Here is an 18,266-nt window from a genome sequence, read left to right as displayed (position 1 = left end):
AGCTTCCACTGACTGACAGAAGCAGATTAAAAACATATGCCATATCTAAAGATTTTGCCGATCAATACATGGAGAACGAATTGACTGGCAGCTATACAGTTCTTTAGGTAATAAGAGATTGCCCACATGAAACTATTGAATTAAAAAAAAAAAAAAAAAAAAAAAGACTGAACTGCAGCTTTAAGTGATTAATTACTGTGACAGAACCCTAACTTTTTATTTACTAATGATTTATCATCGTGCTTCTACGTATTACAGCTTTTTTATTTTTTCAATCCAAACTTCTTTCTTTTAAGTATGAAGTATTAGACATGATCCATAGGATGTAGATAGTGCACCCATTTAAGGTACTGTTTTGTAATATTTAAAAATCATTGGCCTTTATAAAGGACCTTATCTTTATTCAAACCGAGCATTGAGACCCATTATGTAGAATAGAAACCAATAACACTTCTCTTTTTTTCTCCCCCTGCAGCTTAATAGTTGGTCATTTCCACAGAAGTTTAAGTATGCCTTATACCCAATAACATTTCCCTCAGAGAATGCAGCAGAATGGAGGAAACTGTTTAAGCCCTGTGCATCACAAAGATTGTTCTTGCCAGTAAGTGGTTTTATTTCCTTCATCCATGGTAATGTTTTAAAAGTATATATTTTGTCATAATACAAAAGCTTATTACATGTACTGCACCTATGCCCTATTTTATTAATCTGTTTTGTATACATAATGTGGCTGTTTTTCTTCGCGTCCTTTTTTCATTTCCATCCGAGTTCCAAAGGGAGCGTTTTGTCAGGATCACCCCCCAAAAAAGAAGGAAAAATATAGTGCACAACTGTCTGAAAGTTCTGAAGGGGTGGGGGGGTCATGGCTCTTTCAGAGGACCTACTTGGTGTATCTGTATTTAGTAAGCAGAGAATGTAGTATTCTAGTTTCAGGATCAGATGTGAAGTTGGAGTATGATCTCGGGAAAAATGGAGAAAACAATGATGCAGACTTATCTGACAATTTGTATCTATATAAAAGATGCAATCAATATGTACATATAGTACAGGCACATAATAAGTGTTGGACGCGTGTGGTCGTCGTGCGCCGTGGAGGATGTAATTGGCGCCGTTCCCGGTCTCTGAGGTGGTTCCTGGTAGCTGGGGGATTCTCCGGCTTGGCGTACGGCGTCACTCCCGGCTGGATAAACGTCGGATCCAGAAGATAGAATGAAGCGGTGGATGGGCAAGTCCTCCTGGCACAACCTCCTAGCGTCTCAACAGGCATAGCTCTATGCATTTCGCTGAACTGGTCAGCTTCGTCAGGAGCAGTATATTCCCCCATGGTGGGGTAGAAATATATAGCACGTGCAATTTACATTGGTAATTTGATCACAGGTTCTCTCAATGAGGACTCAAATCAGTGATCAAAATCTTTGTGATCAGAATCTTGTTTGTCTATAAGAGGAACTTTAATAACATTTCAATAAAAATACATAGAAGTATACAAATACAATAAAATAAGCTCATTAAGAGGCAGCTTACGAACATAAACCCTAAAAATTAACCACATATATAAAATATACTAATAAAACCACAACATTGCTCCAAAAATCAACCCAGAATGTGGTTCATGTTTTGTAGTTCTGGTTGCAGTAAATTATAGAGATAAAAATCACTGTACAGGACTGAAGTTCAGATCTTGGATATTAGAATTTTACAATATTCATGGTGAGAAATGTGTGATTTTTTTTTACTTGGGTAAATCGCTATGTCAGTGGGAGAAGTATGCACCGAAAATATGTTAATAAAATTAAGTATTTTCAGAGTAGTTGACAGTTTTCTCAAAAACCTGCTGGCTGCTTCTGATTGCATTGCAGGAAGATTGAAGGAAAAATATAGCATACAAATTTGAGCTGAACAACCAATCAATTGATCAATGTTAATTGTAGTCATGTGGGCGTTCTGTGACGTGGGTGTTCCGTGACATGGGACGTGGTCAGGGCGACAGTGTTTTAATGTTTAGACCAAGCATATCCCACACCCCCTTAATACAACAAATGGTGTTCTGCAGCACGCTGATGTCTGGATGTAGCTTATCTTAAAAAAAATAAGTGTGTGTGTATTCTACGGTCGTGATATCACGGCAATACATTTTTTTTATATATATATAAAATTTTACTTTTTTAATGAGATATTCATGTCAGTCACGGGGGAATCGTTGACATAATAGGTACAGTTGGTAACATGCAGTTTAAGATGCTGCAGCCTCATAGAATCAGGTCTGCCAATGTAAAAAAGGGTCCCAGCACCCTACATTCTTTACTCCCCAAGAGAGATGTGCAAATGCGTTCAGAAGTGTTTTGTGAAATGTTCCACTATTTTCTTATGGGGAAATGCTTGGCAAAAATTCAAGTTGCGCAAAATTTTCACCAACCATGACCACTTTTTGCAAGAATTTTGATGACATGGCAATTATATAAAAGTCCATGACCTGCACACCTTGAATGCTTGTCTAATTTTTTTGGGACAAAATCATTTTTTTTCCGCCAAACCTTATGCAAAATCTTGTTATATTTGGTTTGCTAACTCGTGTGTAAAATGTGCAAATCTCTGGCCTCCAGCTCTGTGATTGCAGCCTAGGTTTCCCACCTTCATTTTAGCCCCTTCCCCATCTCTGATAAGTGACAGGTGGAAGTAAGGACATATTTTTGGTTTATAAATTGTATAATGCATTTAAAAACACTTTTTAACTTGTAAAAAAAAGTTTACACTAAATAGCTTTCAAATATTATATATATATTATATTTATTATATTATATTCATTTACAAATCTAATGTTCTTACTGAACAGATATTGTCATTCATGGACAAAAATATAAAATACTTTGCTACATTTCTAATATAATTATCGAGAGCATTCTGTTATTTACAAACACCAAGTGACCAGTCGCAATATGAAACATTTTTTTTATTTTTTTTTTAATATCTACTGTATATATATCTCAAAAATAAAAGAAATATATTGGGAACCATGTATGTCAGGGCAATGCTGTTTGGGCGAGATCCCATAAAGTAAACTTAATTTTGTTTTAGTTTGCTCTGTTTAATAACTTTTTGAATTGGCTGCCCACTGTAATGATTAAAATTAGAGTTGATTTTGTATATGTATTTCATATTGTAAAAATAACATCATTATTACAGAAGCATTTAACAGCGAAGACATACATGTTTTAATAATCTTCATCTCTCTTTAGTTAATCCTTAAAGAAGTGGATTCCTTATTATATGTTGACACGGACATCCTCTTCTTGCGCCCAGTGGATGACATCTGGTCTTTTCTGAATGCCTTCAATGCCACTCAAATTGCTGCTATGGCCCCGGAGCATGAGGAACCACATATAGGGTGGTATAATCGTTTTGCTAGGCACCCTTACTATGGAAAAACTGGCATAAATTCTGGAGTCATGTTAATGAATATGACCCGTATGAGAAGGAAGCATTTTAAGGTAGGTGAAAGGTTTAAGGTGACTATTTGTAGTATTTGTATGCATGCTACATTGGCAAAATAAGTTGTTCGCATCTTTGCCTGAAACCTCATTGTAGTTTTTGCTGTGTTATGGTTTCTCATGACATAAAATGTCTGCTGTTACTAAACCTTTCTTTAATTTTTTTTAAAAAAAACTTGTTTTTAATGGATTTTTAAGGTGATTTCCAACAAACCAAATACAACAAATATAGATAAAGTGTTTCCCAACTTCAGTCCTCAGGGAACCCCGTCAGGACTTAAGGATATCCCTGTTCCAGCACAGGTGGGTCAATCAGCGGCTCAGTCATTTTGACTGAGCCACCTGTGCTGGAGCAGGGATATCCTTAAAACCTGACCTGTTGGGGTTCCCTGAGGACTGGAGTTGGGAAACACTGATATAGAACATGCTCTTGAATATCCCCTTCATTTAAGGTATGTTCTGTTACACTGTGCCTTTGCAAACGTAGTTCTGGTAACTATTATAGTCCTGGTAACAATTATCACATAGTACAGCTGAACCCCATTATAACACGTGCTCGGGGTCCACATAATGAGACCGCGAAATGTCTGCCGCGCGAGGACTTACCCGGCATCTGCAGCTCTCTCCTCTCTGCAGCTCTCTCCTCTCCTCTCTGCAGCTCTCTCCTCTCCTCTCTGCAGCTCTCTCCTCTCCTCTCTGCAGCTCTCTCCTCTCCTCTCTGCAGCTCTCTCCTCTCTGCAGCTCTCTCCTCTCCTCTCTGCAGCTCTCTCCTCTCCTCTCTGCAGCTCCTTAAAATACCCCTTAAAATACTTTGACCAAAGAATCTAACTAAATGTCCCTTGCTTATGAAAAGATCTTTGCAGCCAGGAAGCTTGTGTGCCTAACATAATGGCGGCATTAAAATGGCCAACAGGAAGCTGTGATGTCATCCCTTCCTGCTTCCTATTGGACCGTATGATCTGGGTATTTAAACTTCACAGATACCGGCAGCACTTACAAAAGTAAAATAACTCTGAAAGCTTTGTTTTGCCCCCCAGCTGAAATGAATGGGGTTCTGCTCTGGAGGCCCCCTGCTTCAACCCTATAACAAAAAAGCAAGAAATGCAACCTGGATTGCTGCTTTAAAGCAGCAATACTACATTGCACCCCTTTTATTTTTTTTCTAATTTTATATGTAAAGCATATGACAATGTATAATTCTGCATTGTAACTGTGCTGCAGTCTGAAATGTTGCAGCTCATATGCAACATTATATTACCAAGTGTAACATTATTGTCACAGCTTTCAGCGTAATAGACAGTCTGCTGTTTGGCACACCCAACAGATCTGTTTAATGCCTTTTTTTTAAAACTCATCCTTTTGGCTACAAAGTATGTCAGCCTGTTTCAAAAGACAAAGTGGCTATGATTTTTTTTTTAAATGGTTGCTGAAGCAACTAAAGGTTGATCAGTACATTAAAAAAAATCATAAATTACAGGTGTTAAAAACAAAACAAAAAAACTGCAGACCATATCTAATACTATAGTATTGATTTATTTAAAAAAAGATCTAGGATTTTCACATTTTGCGACTTTAATATATTGTGTAGCAATCTTGTGTTTTGTTCAAATGAATGCAATGGGATATTTGTTTCATAGCGCATTTAAATAGGACCCAAAGAGTCACAGATGGAGGACTTTACCCAGCCCAACAATCCTAACTGTATCTTTATTGCTTGACTGGTGTATATGTATAGCCAAAGAGATGGAATATTGTTTTGGGCTGGTAAAACTAGCATAGCATGTATGTAGAACTTCATGTGGCTTCTACAGTGGAGTGCAGGAACCATCTCCTTCTCCGTTTCAACCTAAGACTGAATGATACTTTTAAGTTTAGGGATTCTAACTTTGGTCTTGGTACCACAATTCATCAGTATTCTTTTCTTATTCTGTCACATATTTATTAGGGTAGCTTTCTAATTATAGCCGACCCCCCCCCCCAAATATGTCACTGAACAATTTCTTTACTTGTCATTTCATTTACTACAAAACTTCTTATAATAATAATAATAATTATTATTATTATTAATAAATAGAAGCTTTTGTTGTACTATGTTCATAGAAGTGTCCAGGAGGTGGTGCTATGAGATTGTCTAGAATAAAGACAGCAGCTGGTTTCTCTACTATATTTAATACTTTTCAGTGCAGGAACCTGTCTCTTTAATACTTTCCCAAAGTATTATTTTGCAGTTCCAGTGAACCAAAACAGTCACTTGGGCATAGGGTAAATAATACCAATACACAAAAGTCTACGCTGGTGATTTTAACATATGGATTCTTTGTTTCTGCTCTTCTAATAGAATGACATGACAACGGCACGCCTGCACTGGGGAGATATACTTATGCCATTGCTTAAAAAATATAAGTTAAACATAACATGGGGTGACCAGGATTTGTTGAATATCGTGTTTTCCCACAATCCAGGTATGTTGTGGGTGTAATTTTCGATTTTCTACATGTTTATAAACTTTTTTTTTTTTTTTACATATTTTACCAAGACTTGGAAGGCACTGTATATGTAAAATATCCTTTGTGTCTCTTTCTATAGATTACTCCTGCATAAAAGTACTCAGAGTTCTGGTTTTAGCACATAAAAAGTAGTTTCTTCTGAAGATAAATACTCTCACCCAAAAATAGTATCCAACACTGCTGCAAGCCCATTATAACTTCAAATTCTATTCTAATGTGACTGAATATACAAAAGATATTTATTAACCACCATTAGAAGACTATCCTATTCTATATGTGCGATATAATGTATAGAAAAAAATACATATGCAAATAAGAACAATGCTATACTGCATGCGTGGCATCCTGTTTTTATACACCGAATTCAAACCCAATTACAATATAGTAATGTAACTGAACTGGAATTCTTACAGTATAGATCAGAGGTGGTTACTATAACTTCAGTCCTCAAGGGCCACATCAGGTCAGGTGATATCCCTGCATCACAGGTGGCTCGGTCAACGACTGGGGCTTTGATTGAGCCACCTGTGCTGAAGCAGGGATATCCTTAAAATCTGACTGTCTGTGGCCCTGGAGGACTGGAGTTGGCCACTCCTAGTATAGATAGGGTTGTTCGTTTTATGTAATTTTGCCTTAAGACATTGTAGTCAAAATGTTACACTTTCCTTACCTGACTAATTGCAAGTAGTTGACAATTGTGTGCTGCTTTTAATGATCTATTTCTATTTTTTTTTATTTTCAATAGAAAGTCTTTTTATCTTTCCTTGTCAGTGGAATTACCGTCCTGATCACTGCATTTATGGAAGCAATTGTCACGGCGCAGAGGAAGGGATTTTTATTCTTCATGGAAACAGAGGTGTTTACCATGATGAAAAACAGCCGGCATTTAAAGCGGTGTACAAAGCAATACGAAATGTAAGGCACTTTGCTTGTCATATCATTTTAAAGACTGGATGAAGCATGTTCCCACTACTTACTCTTTTAGACTATTTGAATTGATCAATCTGGAAGTCTATCGGCCTCCATGTAAACCTGCGATATATCTTTTTGTTTGAGGTCAAGTCCTGCCAGATAAGTGTTGTCACCAGTACCTTGTTGGGGTCAGTGGATTCCTGTATAATCTCTTTTTTTTTTTTTTCCAATGAATGGTTTAGAATTGTGTTAAGCAAAACATTTTCAATTGATTTTAAGGGGCAGTCTTTTTTTTTTTTTTTTTTAAAAAGATCAAGCATAGCAGTTCACAGTGGGGAAGATTGACAGATATCAGCCATTTCTATATCATGAATGTTAAACAAGACAGTAGCTTAGTTGCTATGGCAGTAGTACATCAGTACACCTGATGGACCTAGTACAGCCAGACATTTTAAACGAATACGCTCAGGCTTTGTTGTTCCTCTATATACTAAAGAGGTACACATAAAGGAGAGCAACAAGGGATCGGGTAAGTAAACATTTAATTTATTGACAAAAATAGCAAAATAAAAAATGTGCATAGTACTGTGTACATCGGCACACCCACTGTAATAATCACACTAGAAGTGTCTGACTGGTAGTGTTACGACCTGCTCGTGGTGAGGGTCCCACACGGAGACGCAGCAGCACCGATGGAAACAGTCTCTGATAGGACGGGTATTCAGCTATCAAATGGAGGCACTGATAGGGTGATGTGTGACCTCGTGCTAGTGAAGCGGCCGTGCACTAACACTCTGTCACCCTATCAGTGCCTCCATTCAGCTGCTGACTAACTGTTCTATCAGAGACTGTTTCCATTGGTGCTGCTGCGTCTCCATGTGGGACCCTCATTGCAAGGAGGTCGAAACACTACCAGCCAGACCTCTTTTCAGTGTGATGAATACAGTGGGTGTGCCGATGTATATAATGCTGTGCGAGTTTTTAATATTTTGCTATTTGTCTAGAAATCAAGTTTTTTTTTTTTTTTAACTTACCCAATCCCTCGTTGCACTCCTTGTTTGTCTGTTCAAGTTTTGCCTTGTTGATCGCAGGAGGTGTTGGAGCAGCAGTAGGGATCTTCACTTTGTATTAAGCTTAGAAGCCCTGGATTCAGCGCGTGTGATACTTTGCTGTTCAGTAAATACCAGTAATAAGGCTTATATTAAGGTCAAACCTGACTGTTCAGTGCAAAATGTGTATTAGAGCTAAATCAAGGCATTGTCGTCCTTTTATTAGTTTTTTTGCTTAAAATTTGAACATTCAGGCAACTTATCCGACTTCTAAAATGACAGAGAGCCTTTGATGGCTCCTCATAGTGGCAGCAATGTGCGTGACGGCAATGGGACATGCAAAATAATACATATATTCATACTATTTTGTATACTTTGTAGCATATTATGTAACAAAGATGCACATGTTTTATAGTACAAAGCTATGGTTCATGCTGTGGTACAGGCATGTGTTTAATGTCTGCTATATAATTTGTTGGGGGGAAAAAACTTGCAAAGCGAGCCTTGACATTTCCTTTGTCATAATTTATAGTAATGCTGCATATTATAGGACAAATGGGCTTATCTTTAGGAAAATGTGACATAATTCACAGAACACTCAACTCGGCTGTATGTATTTTGTGGTGTTCACATTTGCTAACCATACACATCAGATGTATTTCCAAAATGAACACATGGACTTTTGTGCTTTGAGACCCTTTAAAGGTAATGAGGACAGGACATATGGTACAAATTGATCATGGTTTTATGTTTGGTGTTTTTTTTTTTTTTGCAATGTAGAAGTAGCCTACACATACACTTGTCTTGAGTTTGTGTTTGAGGTCAGAGAGACACTGTTCAGTTCTTGGCAATCCTTCAAGCTTCTGCCTCTTATTGAAATGGCAAAGAATTGTCAGGTTTGTTCTTATCTTTAAGGTGAATAGTGTGAAATCTTCATATACTGCACCCTTTGAGACCGTGTCATAAGATGGCTCCCATTATATTTCACAGGTTATAATAGTTATATTATTAAGCTACCATTTTAGTCTGTGTACTTTTTTATTAGGATTAATAAAAAAAAAACTGTTGCCTGTTTTTGACACACATCTCTGTATGTATTGAAACATACACACACCTTTTAACGGTCATTTATTTTAGTGTAATCTGTTTTATTTTTTTAACGTGTGGCATAGTTTTAGCGTTCACTGTAGGCCTAAAATGGTTTTTACCCTTTTCACTTGAACAAAGAAAATGTGGTTTTATTATTTTGGCACAATAGTTTGTTTCATGCCTTGAAACCTCTAGTACAGTATAAGTAAAACATGAATTGTTGCCACACTCTTGTGTTGGGTAATGTTTAGTTTAGTTCAACTGATAGACAAGAGTAGTGACAGCACCACCACCGCACAGATTAGTAACTAGTATGTAGGTGAGAAGGGAACAAATAATGAGACCCCTCAAATTCCTAGAGACAATGGCCATAGCGTTCAACACACTTATTTTGCTAGGAATTACACAGAAATAGCACGTTTTGCATATTCTATTTACAGTCGAAATATATACAAAAAATGTATTTGTACACACTATGAATGGAGACAAATATATACTACAGGAATAAACCACTGTCAAAGACTATTGTTCAATAAATTAAATAGTCCACTGTTCTGTGTCTTTATATTGCTAAAGAGCAAGGTCTTAACCCAGCATATATTCCTCTGGGAAAAATAGAACAGATAAGACGCAAACTATAAAAAAAATGGGCTGGAAATACACTCAAGCAAAACAACATAGAACAACAAATAAATACAGTGAGAAACCAGGATGGTGGGACAAAAGTGATCAAAAATACAGGGAGACAAAAAAATTCCTTACAACTGAAAAGGGAGACAACGTTTCAGGGCGAAACCATTTCTTCTGTCCCGTTCCTGCACACCATACTTTAGATAACGCGGTACTTCTGTTTGTCTGAAGAAAAAGTTCCTCCAAAGTATCCGGAGTGAATCTCGGCCTGGGATCAGCCCCTGGCGATCTGACTTTTCTGCTCAGTGTTGGTGTCTTTTATCTGTTTTATTTTTACAGAGGAGTATATGCTGGGTTAAGGCCTTTCTCTTTAGCAATATAAAGACAGACTAGTGGACTATTTAATTTATTGAACAACAGTCTTTGATGCTAATTTATACCTCTACCATACATTTTTTTTTTAATCCATTCATAGTGTGTATCTACAGACGAGACCACGACTATTCTAAAACTTGCCTTAAACTAGCCCGGTTACATTCTGGGTGTGTGCTGGGTGTAACCTAGCTAGTTTAAGGCATTTCTGTATTGACTAATGACCCATAGGATTAACACAGCAGGGGTCCCTGGCAGTCCCATTCAGTTTGAAAGGGACTGCCAGGGACCCCTGCTGTTAATCTGATGGGCCATTAATCAATGCAGAAATGCTGGGTCTAGTTGAAGGCATGTACCTGGGTGTACGTGGGTCTTTTTGGCGATTGCCACTGGTTTGTATTAGAATAGTCGCAGTCTCTGCTGTATATTGTATTGTATGTCTATATAGCGCCATTAATATACATAGTGCTTCACAGCAGTAATATATGTGACAATCATATAAATAACAAATAATATAAATAACACAAAGGGGAGAAGTGCTTAAGACATAAAAGTAACATTTAAGAAAAGGAATCCCTGCTCCAAAGAGCTTACAATCTAATTTGTTGGTAGGAAGAACGTACAGAGATAGTAGGAGGGCATTCTGGTAAGTGCATCTGCAAGGGACCAAGGTTAAAATATGAGCTGTTAATTATCAGCTATGGAGCTACTCATATGCTTCCTTAAGCATGTGTGTTTTCAGGTGGGTCTTAAATGTATGTAGAGAGGGTGCTAGTCGGCTGTTGAGGGGCAGGACATTCCAGAGGTGTTCGGCAGTCAGTGAGAAGGGTTTAAGGCAGGAGAGGGCTTTAGATACAAAAGGGGTAGGGGGAAGACATCCTTGAGCAGAATGCAAGAGTCGGGATGGTGTATAGCGAGAAATTAGGGCTGAGATGTAAGGAGGAGCAGAAAAGTGTAAAGCTTTAAAAGTGAGGAGGAGAATGGAGTGTGTGATACGAGATTTGATAGGAAGCCAGGAGAGGGATTTCAGCAGGTGAGACGCTGAGACAGATTTCGGAAAGAGTAGAGTGATTCTGGCAGCAGCATTTAGGGTAGTTTGTAGGGCAGACAGGTGAGAGGCAGGAAGGCCAGACAGCAGGAGGTTACAGTAGTTGAGACTGGATAGAATGAGGGTCTGTTAGAGGTTTTGCAGTCGAGCAACAGAGGAAAGGGCGTATCTTGGTAATATTACGGAGGAAATTTTTTTGCGCTACCTTTTTGAATGTGAGAAGAGAATGTGAGAGGAGTACAGTGTGACCCCTAGGCAGCATGCTTGTGGTACTGGGTGAATGATAGTACTTCCAACAGTAATGTGGAAGGAGGAAATGGGGCCAGGTTTGAGAGGAAGTATGAGGAGCTCTGTTTTTGCCATGTTAAGTTTAAGTCAGTGGAGGGCCTTCCGGGATGATCTAGCCGAGAGACATTCAGAAACTTTAGTCTGTACAGTAGGTATAAGGTCATGGGTAGAAAAGTAAATGTGTGTCATCAGCGTAGCTGTGATATTTGAACCCAAGAGATATGATTAGGTCACCTAGAGAGAGTGTGTAAAGAGAAAACAGAAGGGGTCCCAGGACAGAGCCCTGGGGTACGCCCATAGAGAGAGATCGATAGAGGTGGTGGTGGTGGTGGTGGTGTTGGCAAAAGGGATACTGAAAGTACGATGGGAGAGGTTAGAGGAGATCCAGGATAGAGCTTTGTTATGAATACTAAGAGTATGGAGAATGTGAAGGAGAAGATGGTGGTCCATGGCATCAAATGCTGCAGAGAGGTTGAGTAATATGAGCAGAGTGTAATGACCTCTGTCTTTGGCAGCATGGAGATCATTTGTTATTTAAGTGAGGGCTGTTTCAGTTGAGTGAGCAGTGCGGATACCAGTGATCAGTGAAGAAAAGTAGGTTTGTTTAATTTAGAGAGGGTAGAGTTTAAACAGGACAGCATAAATTTGTAGTGAAGGAAGTCTGCGAGAGTGAGATTTCTTCCAGAGGAATTCACAGGAACGAGTGCAGGAACGCAGCATGCATATGAAGGAATTTAGCCAGGATCTGGGGTTCAAAGGGCGAGAGTGGCAGAGAGAAAGCGGGCATGTAGATAAAGAGAGGAGGATAGGGCAGAGTTGTAGTTCCTAACCAGGTTGTCCGGGTCTGGAGTTGAGGAGAGGGAGGAGCTTAAATTGGACTCAAAAGCGGTTAGGTTAATAGAGCGCAGGTTTCTGCAGAGATGAGGGGTAGATGGAGGTGAAGGGGAGAAGTGAGAGAGAGAAAATTAGATGAAGTGATGGTCAGAGAGAGGAAATGGAGAAATCAGAGAAGTTTTTGGTGAAAACCAGGTCTAGGTAGTGGCCATCTTTGTGGGTGCTGGCTTCAGTCACTGTTGAGGGCCAAAATAAAAAATTAAAGAAAGTGGGAAGCCCAAGGGAGAGAGGCAGTTGAAGTCCCAAAGGAGAAGAACAGTGGAGTCTGAGGATAGAGAGCCAGGATTAAAAGTGAGACAGAAGGGGGATGAATAGAGGGAGGTGGGCGATAGATGACCACCACGTGGACAGGGAGAGGAGAGAAAAGCTGGACAGTGAGAGCCTCAAAGAAGGGAGGAATAGGCAGGGTATTGTAGTGGCAGAGGAGAGCAGGAGCCCCACGCCTCCACCCCTGCCAACGGGGCGCGGAGTGTGGGAGAAAGAAAGGCCACCATAAGAGAGGGCAGCTTCCAGAGCAGAGTCAGACTGAGTGAGCCAGGTCTCAGTTATAGCAAGAGGAGCAGAGAGTGAGAGAAAAATGTCATGCACAGAGAGGAACTTGTTAGAAAGGGAGTGTGCATTCTAGAGGACTCAGGAGAGAGGAGGGAGGGTGACGGGATGGGTATGAGGTTAAAGGGGTTGACATCAGAAGGAGTAGACGTTGTATGTGGAAGGCGAGAACGAGAGCATACAGAAATAAGGCTGGGACCAGGATTGGGAGAGAGATCCCCAGAAACAAGGAGGAAAAGCATGGATAGAAAGAATGTGTGAGGCTGATTTGTAAGGGTGTGTTTTAGTGCGGGATATAGCTGTGTTATCAGAGGATGCAGGTAAGAAAGGCGTTCATGTGAACTGAAGTGGCGAAGGAAGGAGATATGGAGAGATATGAATAGAGTTAGAGACATAATGAGGCTGGTAGAAAGAAGTGTGTATTTTGAAAAGAAGTGAAGTCAAAGCAAATAAAAACCGTAGTGGCGCATGGCAGCAATAGGTTAGTGCTGAGATGTGCAGTATGTGAAAGATAATTGTATACATTTCTACTTTGAGTAAATATCAAATATTTTGCATAGTCTAGTTTGGTCATTTCTAGCAACATACTGCAAGTACGGGGAACCCGTATGAAGTCCGTTTCAGATTGTCTTGGATGGCAAAGAAAACAATCTACAATGGTGGTGGATGGAAACTTGTCGTTACGTTCTTTCTCTTTAAGAGTTTTACTTACGACAGGAGTGGACAAAAATATGAGCCTGAATGTTGAGGAGCCAGAATTTGAAGAAAAAAAAGCTGGGTGGGTTGATTGTAATGGCATCCCCCAGTCGGTGGCTATGTATCTGTTGCGCACACAGTGACACCCGTACACAGATGTACGACTGCCACCACAATTCTTAATCTCTGTAAATTAATGGTTTCAAGCAAGGTAAAATATCTGTTTAATATCAGGAAACGAGCCAACATGGTTTATACAGTATTGTCATATGTAAAGATTATATTCTAATATATTCTTTTTCTTGTATAGCACTGACTGTGTAAGCAGTGCATAAAATTTTTGCAGACACTGTCCCTGCCCCGTAGAGCATACAATATGTTTTTTGGGCCTGAGGCACAGGGAGATAAAGTGACTTGCCCAAGGTCACAATGAACTCACACCTGGAGTTGAACCATGCTGTAGAAAGAAAACACACACACACACATGCGCACACATATACTAGAGGAAGGGGTGTGGTTACCAAAGCTCTGCACTGATTGGCTCATCCCTGGAATTCTGAAACTTGTTTATCGATCTTTAAATACTGTACTATTGGAAGAGGTTCAGTACTACATCTCCCAGAAGCCCCTGCAGAAAAGGGAGAACACATGACAAGCGGTAGCCTTGAACACAGGTGTAAAGGAGTAGCATTTTAGGCGCCCAGTATTTTTCCACCCCCTGACTAATTGTTTTATTTCCATTGGAGACCAAAGAGAAGTTGCTTTTTTCCTTTTTATGTACACATTCAGTTTGAAATATCCTTATGACATAGTCGGTTAATTTGCCAACTTTTGTAAAGGTTATTACTTAAAAATGTATGCAAGGTTTTCAGCCACACATCTAATTTCTTTCTTTCAGCCTACAACATAAGCCTTCTAATAAGCAATGTATTACTTGTAGACCCACCAAAGAGTTGTAAAAATTGTTGGTACTCATTGTAATGTAAGAGGCTGCCTTATATATAACCTTCAAAAATCAATAGTCTATTTTAATGGTGCTATATAACAGTCTGTCATGTGGAAGTAAAAATGAAAGGAGGTGCTGGGGGATCTGAGATTACACTGCACTGACAGAAAATGTTTCCATAAAAATGCATGCAAATGATGGATGCCCCACATCACCAGTTTTAACCAGATAAAAGTATCTTGATAACTCATCTTGTTTGTGTTTTACAATTGTTACATACAACTTACACCTTTTCTCATTCTTTTCACAGTACTCATTTGGAGACGATCTCGTCAGCTCCCTGTTACATCCATTAGAACTGGAATTGCAAAAAACAATAAACACGTACTGTGGAAGGATTCATAAAGTATTCACCAAGCAGCTAACAAAAAGCATTGAAGATTTTTATGCAAGGCCATCAAATGTAAGGTGATGCTTTGGGCAAATGAGCACACTTTTTGATGAACTAAACTTAATTGGCACAAAGAACTGAGCTGACATGTCAAAATGCTTGGTTCAGAAGCCTTGTTACACGTCGTGTACAGTTTTCTATGAAAACCATTGTGCCAGTCCATCGGAAATGAAGAAGATACGTGTAATTATTTAGAAGAGGTTATACTGTGCGTGTTTAATACACAAATCATTATTTGCAATAGTTCTTTTAAATGTGTGTATGGCTATTATAAAAAGTAATGTTACAGCTTTTATTCAGGCAAAATGAAGTGGGGAAGGAGAGGAGAGAGAGAAACACTTTTGTTCTAACTTTAAATAATATTTTGGAAATTACCTCTTCCAAATAAAACCCCACTGTCCTGGAAAGCAAAGCTTTTTGGGTCGCCAAGAGCAAATTGGGAAATAAAGCAAACCAAAATGTCATTATCTGGGAAGGGTCTATATTGAGCTGTTATGTACTTTTGAATATTTACCTTTTACTGCATCAGTTAATACTATTCTACACTACACTTAAATCAAAACACTAAATGCAATGGTTCAGTGTCTTGTTTTAGTGAGCTGTCACAATATAAATAGCTTTACACTAATTGCAATTTGGGATGTACGGCTTGAACGGCCCTGAAATCGGACATGATTTTATGCTTTCGAGTGGTGAATGTCGTATAATTTGACACTATACTTAACTTAAATGTGAAGAGCTGTTTACAATTTGTTTTCCTCTTTCAAAAAAAGTTATGTCCTAATTAGAAATCAATGTGCCTTATGTTTGTTGTAATTGTTTTTCTTGTAATCCTTCACAAAGGAGCTGTTTTGACAATCTTATAGCATTATTTAGTTAAACTGCACATTTTTAAAAAACAATGTGAAGCACTGTAAACGACAAATGTTTTTTGAATATTGTCTAATTTTTGTAGCTATATGGTGGTTTTTATATGGTTGAAATGTAATGGTGTTAAGTTTTTTGCATTTCCTGGGCATTCTGGAATCAAAAATGCTTTTTAGTTATTTAAATATACATCCTGTTGGATACAACATGCAGATATCATGCATTATTTCTTATTGTTTAGAGTACAGAATCGCTTTATTTAGAAGACATTTCAACACTATTCTTTTAAACATTTTATTTTCTGGAGTAAAGTACCTTTTTTTGGTGTTCATAAGAGAACTTGAAAAGGTTTAATCTTTTAACTTGTATGCTCTCATTTTGAGATGTGAGGCCACTTTTAGAACAATGGGGCATATGCATCAAGTGCCAGTAAAGGTTGTCGCATCGGGCATAGACTTCCGTTATTATTGACTTGAGTGCGATAACCCACACGGGCACTTACTGCTTGTGCCCCCAATTCTTTGAATTGATTTATTTTATCAACACTATTTTGTGCTTGATGTATGAATTTACATTGGACATTCCCAGCATACATTGTATCCTTACTGGAATATAATCAAACAATAACTCTGGACAAGTAAAACACTGGGAAAAATACAGGATCTTTTTTGGCATGTATCTATTTACTGAAAACATGCTGGTTGCATACTGCAAAATGGGGAAACAAAACATGAATTGGTCCAGAAATATTGTTCCCGAACCATTTTTGTTAGTGAATGTGAAATACCAGAAAAAAAAACATGGCTCTTTACCATATTTGGAAATTGTAAATAATATTTGAATCCATATTTGTTAGTTCATATCAGTTGCTTTCCTCTGCCCATGATAACATGGCATGAAATTGTAACATTACGTCTTTAATTGCAAGATAGGAGCACTTATAACCAGCCAATTTAAACCCAGAAATACAGCTTTTGAAGGCAGGCGAACGATCGATTGAGTTCTCCTTGCAGTACGTATAATGCCAAATAGTGTCATTTATATTTTGTGGAGAAAAAGGCTAACTTAAATAAGCGAATAGGATTAAGAAATCTGGTTTGCCACGAATAGGCTTATTGTTTATTTGTAAAGTGCGAACACATTCTGTAGCGCAGTTGTGTGTTCACCGTTGTGGCTCAACATAGAATATGCATGACAGGTATATAAGTGAATGGGTAGTCTACTAAATGGGACTCTCAAAAAAAAAAGCTTTATTTCAGGGTCTGAAACTGGATTAAAAAAGGTTGCCTAATTGTTTGGAGAAACAGATTTGGTGGGGGAGGGGGAGAGCACCAATTTTGCAAATCTGTAATTACATCACAACCGCAAAATCAAAATAATGCTGCTTGGTTGTAACAAATTAAATAAACAATGTATTGGTATTTTTACCTCTAACGTTATTTGTTGGTTTTAGTGCATAGCATTAACCTAATCAAATTCTTACTAACCATTTCAGGAGAATCATTGTTTCTGGATTAGATTTAAAAAGGGAATCCATGCTGTTTTTTATATTTAATTTTTTTTAATATAGGATTGAAGCAGGGGGTCTCTGCAGCTGAATACCATTCAATTCCTCCATGAGGACCCCCTGCTTCCAGAGATGCATACCCCTGCAGCGGATTTTTAAATCTCTCCCAGGCTGTGGGCCGATACGAAGCCGTGATGTCACCTGGTGCGGCTTCCAATTGGCCCATGTGTTGTGGGAGCTTTAAACTGCAGAGATACACTTCCCTCCGGCGGGGGTACCGGTATCTGGAGACAGGGGGTCCCTCGAGCTAAAATTAATTGGGTACAGCTCTAGAGATCCCCTGCTTCAATCCTGTATAAAAACAAATAAAAAACAAACTGGAAACAAGGCATGGATTGCTCCTTTTAATACTGCCAAAAGTTATTTGAGATTAAAGTTATATTATTGACCTATTATGGTGCATATAGTTTTACTTTATTTTATTGACATTTTACTTCATAAATAATTAGAATGGTGCTTACATTGGGACCATAGTTTACTGCTTAAGTTGGAATAAAGTTTATATTACCTGAGGACTTTTTTGTACATGTTTAAATCTATGTAAGTGAATATATTTGTACAATTAAACATTAAAATGAAGCATTGTTTCTTTTTTGTTCAGCCTTCAATGTTTCTTTCCTCTCCTCCACCCCCCCCCCCCCCACCTAAAAATTGGTATGTACCTGTAGGTATATCTTTATTTTTATATTGGGATTAAGCGCTTCAGACATAAAAGTAGCATTCAGAAAAGGAGTCCCTGCCCCAAAGAGCTTACAATACAAGTGGAAAGTAGGGAGAACTTGGGCACTAGGAGGGTGTCCTGGTAAGTGCGTCTGCAAGGAGTCAATGTTGATGTATAGTATCCACTATGGAGCTACCCACATACTTTCTTAAAGAGATGAGTTTTTGAAGTGAAACTTCTTTGCTGGCACCT

The 18,266-nt window shown here is 38.5% G+C and overlaps 1 protein-coding gene across 3 annotated transcripts in view; it reads left to right on the top strand.

Moving 5' to 3' along the window:
* The window catches only part of GXYLT1 (glucoside xylosyltransferase 1), a 53,413-nt gene extending 35,481 nt beyond the window's left edge, over positions 1 to 17,932 (top strand). For all 3 annotated transcript variants that reach the window (XM_075600080.1, XM_075600081.1, XM_075600082.1), the window contains 5 exons: positions 476 to 601; positions 3,237 to 3,488; positions 5,827 to 5,950; positions 6,741 to 6,910; positions 14,779 to 17,932. In XM_075600080.1, coding sequence (XP_075456195.1) covers positions 476 to 601; positions 3,237 to 3,488; positions 5,827 to 5,950; positions 6,741 to 6,910; positions 14,779 to 14,940 — 834 coding nt within the window. In that variant the 3' untranslated portion in view covers positions 14,941 to 17,932. The remainder of the gene's footprint in view (positions 1 to 475; positions 602 to 3,236; positions 3,489 to 5,826; positions 5,951 to 6,740; positions 6,911 to 14,778) is intronic.
* The last annotated feature ends 334 nt before the right edge of the window (positions 17,933 to 18,266 follow it).

Source organism: Ascaphus truei, chromosome 5 (genome assembly GCF_040206685.1).
Source record: "Ascaphus truei isolate aAscTru1 chromosome 5, aAscTru1.hap1, whole genome shotgun sequence".
Taxonomy (NCBI): Eukaryota; Metazoa; Chordata; class Amphibia; order Anura; family Ascaphidae; genus Ascaphus; species Ascaphus truei.
Note: the sequence above shows the minus strand (reverse complement) of the source record. Positions and strands in the feature narration are given on the sequence as shown.